At 30.6% G+C, this 8,084-nt stretch overlaps 2 protein-coding genes across 7 annotated transcripts in view; one reads left to right on the plus strand and one right to left on the minus strand.

Annotated features, from left to right (window-relative positions):
• Positions 1–5,542, plus strand: part of LOC102674954 (dynein intermediate chain 3, ciliary-like) — a 21,505-nt gene extending 15,963 nt beyond the window's left edge. Inside the window, 4 exon segments of the mRNA XM_031508504.1 lie at positions 589–868; positions 1,211–1,489; positions 2,330–2,907; positions 5,169–5,542. Of these exon segments, the coding sequence (XP_031364364.1) occupies positions 589–868; positions 1,211–1,489; positions 2,330–2,907; positions 5,169–5,466 (1,435 nt within the window). The 3' untranslated portion in view covers positions 5,467–5,542.
• The window catches only part of LOC102675086 (furin-like protease 1), a 306,104-nt gene that overhangs the window by 86,113 nt on the left and 211,907 nt on the right, over positions 1–8,084 (minus strand). The gene's annotated exons all lie outside the window — the stretch shown is intronic.

Here is an 8,084-nt window from a genome sequence, read left to right on the forward strand (position 1 = left end):
ATTTTTAGATTGAATTATTATTATTATTATTAATTATTATTATTATTATTATTAGTTCTAGATAAGTTGATCGTATAGAATTATTGTACCAAAAAATTGATAAATGAAATATCGATCTCACCAGAAAATTATATATCGTAATTTATAATTGTAAATCGAGTTCAGAGATACGTAATTCAATCTTTTAAAATTGATATCGCGATGAATAAGACGTGGACATTTCTGTGAAAAATGCTTGTATGCTTTAAGTTTTTAGATTGAAATTATTAGTTCTCGATACGATAGATAGATATAGAATTATTGCACCGAAAAATGGATGAATTGAACGAATGAGATATCGATCTCATCAGGAAATTATATATCGTAATTTATAATTGTAAATCGAGTTCAGAGATACGTAATTCAATCTTTTGAAATTGATATAAATGAAAAGATTATCGTACAAGAAAGTATGATTATTTAAACGTTATTTACAGATTAATAAAGGTTCGTTTCGTTTTTCTCTTTCTGTTATTTTAATAAGATTAAGAGTTTACGATATTTCAACATTATCGAAAATAATTTAATTTGTACATTGTTGGTTCAAAGTTTCCAGGTTCATCCAACGGACGGGTGTTGGAGCAAGACCAGATCCTCCTGTTTCTACGTAACGACCGACGACGGGAAGATGATTGTGTACGACATTCTGCAATCCATTCGAAATCCGATTTTTGAACTGCAGTTAAGCCACAATAAGCTCAATTGCATCGTACCCTCCGAAGAAGAGCCCGTTGTCGCTATTGGGAGTTATACGGGAAAAGTATACCTCGTCGAACCAGGTGAATTCTTTACCACGTTCAGCAGAAGGGACAGGACTTTCTTCTCGGAAGTAGGCTTTTAATTAATTAATTAATAAGTGTATTTTGAAAGAAATTTATTAAATTGTGAATCGTTGAATAATTCTGAAAAATTATATAAGTTTATTATATGAGTTTCTTCTTACGAAATGCAAAATTAAATTAACTTTTACAAATTCATTTTGTAAAGATATATTATTAAATTTATATATTGTATGTATATTATCAATCACACAAATTTAGAGATAATTTCTGTTACAAATATTGTGAAATGTATTTATTGTTATTATTAATCAATCTCATGATATTATTAAGTTGGAGAAAAGATTGGTAACCAATCCTTTAATCTCGAAAATATTTCTCTGTTTCGTTAGTTTCTGGAGAGGTGTTCGAAACTGACAAAGGGGGTGGATATACGATTAAAAGAAATCAAATTGATGCTGGCGGTTAGAGAGGAGCTCGAAGAGGAAGAGAAAAAGAAATTGAAGGAAAGAGTTAAGAAGAAGGAGAGAGACACGAGGATAACGCAGGAGAAGAACGCGAAAATGATAAAAGATCGGGAAAAGCTTGTAAAGGACAGGAAAAAGGTACGGGACTTCGATACCCCGGAAATTATAGAAGCTGAAAGAAAATACTTTGAAATTGTGGAGAAAGTAAGAGTCAATGTTTCTTACATTATTACGTTCTTCCTCGAATTATTCTGAATTTTTCTTCTTCTATAAGAAATTTTAAATCGAGATTATAATTAATACCAATTATTAGATTATTATTAAGTGACATCATTGTCTTCTAAGAAAATCAAAAATATCTTCTAATTTTCCTTTTGATATCATTGTCTTCTAAGAAAACCAAAAATATCTTCTAATTTTTCTTTAAAATTGTTAATTGTAATTTAATATAACAATTTAATATAACAATTTAATATAATATTCATACGAATGCACTTTTTTTTATAGAGATTTATCTATTAAATTCCAATTAATTTAAATTTACTTGGTTTGATGATAGAGATAGGCAAAATGGAAAAATTTTAAATCGAGATTATAGTTATCAATTATTAGATTATTATTATAGTGACATCATTATTTTCTAAGAAAACCAAAAATATCTTCTAATTTAAAATATCTATAAAATAATACTTAATTGTAATTTAATATAACAATATACCGATCTGTATATTCATACGAATGCACATTTTTTTTATATTTTAAATTATTTATATTTTAATTTAGTTTAACCAAAGTTTCAGTTTATCACAAATTAATTCTTACGTGACCATCGTGCAAAGAATGTATGGAAAAATATTATTAGAAATTAGACTTATCTAATATTGAATTCCAATTAATTTAAATTTGCTTGGTTTGATGACAGAGATAGGTAAAATGAATAGAGCTGCCTTATTTTATCTAACATAAGAACATAATTCGACGAATATACGATAAATAAGCATTTTTGTATACAAAAAGTTTTTATCGTTTACATCGGTATTACAGGAAATGGAACGGTACGCGGACGATGATCCTGACATCATCCCGTTCGCCGTGTCGATGCAAGTGAAGAAAACTGACAAGAGGCGGAAACCGTCTGAACCGGTGATCCAGGTCACTGAAAAACCGGAAATATTGAAACGAGAGATATTGAAGACTCGAAGGGAAAAGCCCATAAAGAAGACGATCAAGAAGAAGCCGGTATCCATAGCGAAAGTACCTTCTAAAATAACCGATGTGCTTATTAAGAAGGAGTTAGAGAAGATAATACCTGAGAAGCATGAGAAGAAGGTGGAGAAGGTGAAACCGAAGACGATGAAACTGAAATTGCCGGATCCTTGCAAGGACGTGATTTGCAAGCCGAAAGTGTGCTGCATGAAACGGGGGGTGAGGGTGAGGAGGAAAAAGAAAGTGAAGAAGGAAGAAACCGAGGCTGCTAAATGGAAGCGTAAGAGGGAAAAGTTGATTATTATGAAAATACAGGCACCGCCTACGGAGTTCAAAGAAGATGTGAGAAGAGCCAAGGAGGAGATCAAGGAGGCTCAAAGCAAGAAAAAGTATCCTAAGATATACGAGAAGAAAAGGTAAGATCAATGTAATAAAATGGTTTGAAAATTAGATAAGACTTTTGAACATTTTAGTGACTATTCTTTGAATAGTTGAATAGGAAGATATTTTGATTATTGAGTATATATTTTAAAGAAATGGTTCAGCTTGATGTTAGTTAAAGATTAGAATTGATATAAGGAGAAATTGAAGAGATATATTTTTCAATGGTGTTTGAAAACTGAATAGTTTTCTATCAAAGATAAGTACATTTGGAATTATGTTACATCAAACATGTTCATCTTATCTTATTTCTTCTTTTTGATCAAAGCAAGGAATATATATTTCAAAATTAGTCGAGAGCCTTTTTGATAACTTGATTATTATTTTTGAAAGAAGACTTGTGTTAGAATAGTCTAAGCTTATCAAATTTATCATTTTTTTTTGATCAAAATATTATAATTGCTTGCAAAATATAGGAATATATACTTCAAAATTAGTCAAGAGCCTTTTTGACAACTTGATTATCATTTTTGAAAAAAGACTTGTGTTAGAATAGTCTAAGCTTATCAAACTTATCATTTTTTTTGATCAAAATATTATAATTGCTTGCAAAATATAGGAATATATATTTCAAAATTAGTCGCTTGCATCGAGAGTCTTTTTGATAACTTGATTATCATTTCTGATAATACGAAAGTTGGGTGAAAACTTTTTTGATCGAGAAAGGAATTTATTTAATCGATATCAGTTTTCTACACGAGGAGAGGAGAATTTGAATTTTTGGTTCACTGGTATTAAGTTCAAATGATTCGACAACACGTGATGCTTAGCCTTTTTTGTTATGCATAGTCTGCAATTTGAATTGGTGATTCAAGAAAAACTTTCATTTATTCTCCCAAGAAAGATCAAGAAGCCTGATCTTGGGAAAAAAGTTAATCGAAATTTCTTCATCCTGTTCTATCGTGCTTTATATAGACGATAGTGCCGCGGAATTATAGGGTATGCAGGAAAAACATCAATTTACAATTTTCTTTCATTTTTCTTTCAAGTCAAAGGTAGATTAATCTTTTTATCCCGGGTGTAATCGTGTTCTATTTGGTCAGAACATTTTATCTGTCAGCTTGGAGAAGCTTTATTTCATTCGGAACATATTCGTAAACAAATTTTATACATACGATGAATTTATAAACTAGTAAAGACTATTATATACAAAGCAAGATTTAAAATAATGTTTAATTACTCGTGCAAGAGAAAATTAATATACATTTTCCAATCAATCATTATAGAACTATCACATTTCTAGATTTATTATTTATTTTATTTTTTATTATGCAAATCTTATTTCAATCATCATTTTAAACACACTAAATCTTAAAAATTTAAATCAATAATCTAAAGTCGAGATTTACCAATGAACAAAAGGTATAACATTTACGTTAAAAGTGATAAATGAAACGATTTATATTCAATTATTTATATAAAAAATGTGAGAAAAAAATACAAATTTCGTCATCAAAATCTATTCAAAAAATAGAGAAAATCACATCGTTGAAGTCACTTTTTGATCCATCTCGATATCTTAATCGGTTGCTGAGATATTAAGATTCGAAGTTTCTGCAGCGCTTAATGCAATGCAGAGATTATGAAGCCTGGAATCTAGGGTTTCCTAGAAATGCGTACTATGTTTTTCCAAGAATTACGTCTGTCGCTTGTCTGGACTTTGGGATAAATCAATGAGACGAGGTAGGAATGAGAGGTCCGAATAAACAATAAGGAAGGAGATATTAAACGATTAAAAAATTACCTTTTTCTTTACACGACGATATCTCGGGAACCGGAAGTCGTATCGGGATAAACAAAAAAGCATTTTAAAGGGGAAGATTCCGCGCTTTCAATGATCTCTCATTGATCAACCGGAAGTTATTATCTTCGAAGTTATAGCGATTCAAATTTTTTCCAATTTTAATAGAATTTGATCCGGTTTAAGGCAAATGATCGAAAATTATCTTCTCTTTGCACGATGATATCTCGAGAACCGGAAATCGTATCGACGTAAACGAAATAGAGTTTTAAAGGGCAAGATTCCGCGTTTCTAATGATCGTTCGTTCGTTGTCTGAAAATCATTATCTTCGAAATTGTAGCGATTCAAATATTTCCGAATTTTAATAGCGTACTCCTGCCAGAATACAAGGCAAGAGTACACTATTATAAAATTAGAATTACATTGTTACTCTTTAATATTACGAAATCGATTCAATGGCAAAACGTAACGTTTCAATTATTCTTAAAATCCAGGAAACTTTCATTGGAGATAATCAAGAAGGAAGAGGAAGAAGTAGACGAGGAGGAAGTGTACGAGGAGATATCGGAGAAAATATTGACGAAAATAAAGAAAAAGGTGAAGCAAGCCGCTCGGCACCCTTGCTTCCCCAGCATTGGTAAAACCGCCGAGGAATTATACGAAGATATTATTGGTGTTCCTTTCCCTGAGATTGTCGAGAAAGCGATCAGTGAGGATTCTATAGTCGAGTATTTACGCGCGAAGAAGAGAATTTATCCACGAATCTCTGAATTCTTCGGCAATACAAATTGAACGTTCGTTCGTTTATCCAAGTGGAAAAATATCAAGCAACACGGGCAGAAAGGGAAAGAAAAAGAAGAAGAAAAAAATATGTAATCGATCGTGGAATTTTTCCCAAAGCGATTTTATCCACGAGGAGATTAGACATTAGCGATCAGTAATTTTAAGTTTTAGATTTAATCTTTAATAATAGACGATGAAACGATGTAGTGATTTCCATTTAACGATTTCACCTAGCTACATTAGATGGTTTGCAACTCGTTAATAAACCGTGTAATTTAAAGCGACGGTTTCTTTTGTACCGTGTAATTTATTTTGCCCTGTGTGGAACCCGCGCCAACTAGCTCGGCCAGGGTTCCACTTTGCCAGATATTTATCGCGTTACGTTTTGTTCCTCAAGAATTTGAATTAAATTCCTCGCGATTTTACCCCCCTCCCCGCTGTAGACATTAAAAAAATTGTGGGAGAACATAGGAGGGGATAATTTTGTACTTTTGTTTTTACTTTTGAAAAACGTCGAAACGTTGCATCATCATCGTGTCTTACGTTATCGATATAGACGATAATTAAGGGAACGACATGTTAGATTTACATGTATGTATATAATTGTTAGAATTTTATAAACTGTATCCGTCGGCTTGCACAAAATAAAATTAAAAAAAAAAATTGGACACAATTGTTTGTATCTGATAATTTTTATTAATTACGATTTAAGAGCTTAATCGTATAAATCGTAGTGCAACATTCATTTTGGAAATATGTTATATTAATAAATTAGATTTCTCTTTAAAAATTGATAAATATATCTTGGTTTATTATGGAATTATTATTTTTTTTTCTTTTTTTGATAAAGAATAATTTTTTGATAATTTATATTGGGTGCATTTATATTTGCATTAACTTATTAGTCAGTCAATCGAATCCAATTGAGATTGTAATTTGATAAAAGTTGGTAAACTAAATTTTAATCAGATAAAATGTACGATTCGAAGATGATTAATTCGATCGGTTAAAAGATAGCCTTTCAAATCAAGTTACATAAATCCAGTCGTTTATATCATTGAAATTTAATTTTACACAGTCGATTTTGAACGACGATTAGAGATCAGATTAATTTGTTTGACCATGAAAATTTTAACGAACAATGTTCCATATTACATTAAAATTGCAAATTATTTGTAAATCAATTTAATATCAGAAAATTTCAATTTTAAGAGTGAATGGAAAATTTTCAGAATGGAGACTCAACTGATCAAATTTCATCAGATTATTGGACACTGATGCATAACCACTGATGCTATGGAATATCAACCAAGATATACGTTGATTAGTTGATCAACAAGATCTCGAATCCTGTATCCCAGACATCTATACATCTTGATATTCTGTTGGACTGTATTTGAATATGTATGTAAGATGCTCTCGATCAAATAACAAAATTGTTACAAGAATTCATTTGAATTCTGAAAATTAATCTTCGATGACAATTCTAAACATATCGATTACGTTAATAACACAGAAATTTTAAGAATATTAATTTTGATTACATTATTGAAATATAAAGATTATCAAAGAGATGGCCAAAGAGCGAAAAGGTAGGATTGTCGTAAAGCTTGACGACATTTTTAGAATCATAGAGTGATAAATTCGAGCAGGAAGACCTAACAATCGAAGACTGGTTCCGGCCAGCAACGCAAGAAGACGTTTCCTGTCCTCGTCCGCAACCGCGTCCAGATCAACTTCCGGAATACCAGAGTAACTTGCATACAAACACAGGGTTGTGTTCGGTCGGTAGAGTGGCGTGTCGGTGAGAATGCACGATCGAAGCCACTTTGAGTTAGCTTTAAATTCACTTTACAACTTGATACCGTGATTCGAAAGTTTAGATGAAATTCAATGAGGAATTTTCCGTTGAATTTCCCGACCACCGCTTGTGTGAATCACGTGTCAAGGAAACTATTATTATTGACTATAATTGCTTTGATTTTTGACGTTGATCTTTTCGTTGACGAGCGATTTTAAGAAACGATAAATCCGTTTATTGAAAATTTTCCAATTAATTAATAACAAATATTGAAATAATTATTTATTACAATTTAGATTGTTTGGAAATTTTTATATCAGATTCGAGAGTTTCAAATTTTAATATTTGATTACTCATATAAATATAATGGTTTGGCAATTTTTCTTTTAAAATTGGCAATTCTTCTTTTAAAATGAAGACAATAACTTACTATAAAGAGTAAATAGAATTTTTAAACCGAGATATAAATCTCATTTGTTCCCAATTAAGATTTATCTCAATAGTAATATTATCTATCATCGTTAAATAAACTTTGATAATATCGCTCTAATAATCTCGAAAAAGTTTGAAACATTAATTCATTTTCTTTTTTCATCCATTCTTATCCCGTTCGCTCTTCTCTAAATATTCTCTATTATAATTAAAACAGATTCTCCATAAAAAAAAAAAAAACCGTATAAAGCACCTCTTCAAAATCTCGTCGTCCAAAACGAAAAAGACCAAATACGAGTTTTGAATAATCGATAAAAAAAGAAGAATCGACAGCCTCGTGAAAGAAGTCCATTTCAAAAAAAAAAAAAAAAAAAAAAATCGCAAAATTTAAAAA

Source organism: Apis dorsata, unplaced genomic scaffold, assembly GCF_000469605.1.
Source record: "Apis dorsata unplaced genomic scaffold, Apis dorsata 1.3 scaffold_88, whole genome shotgun sequence".
Taxonomy (NCBI): Eukaryota; Metazoa; Arthropoda; class Insecta; order Hymenoptera; family Apidae; genus Apis; species Apis dorsata.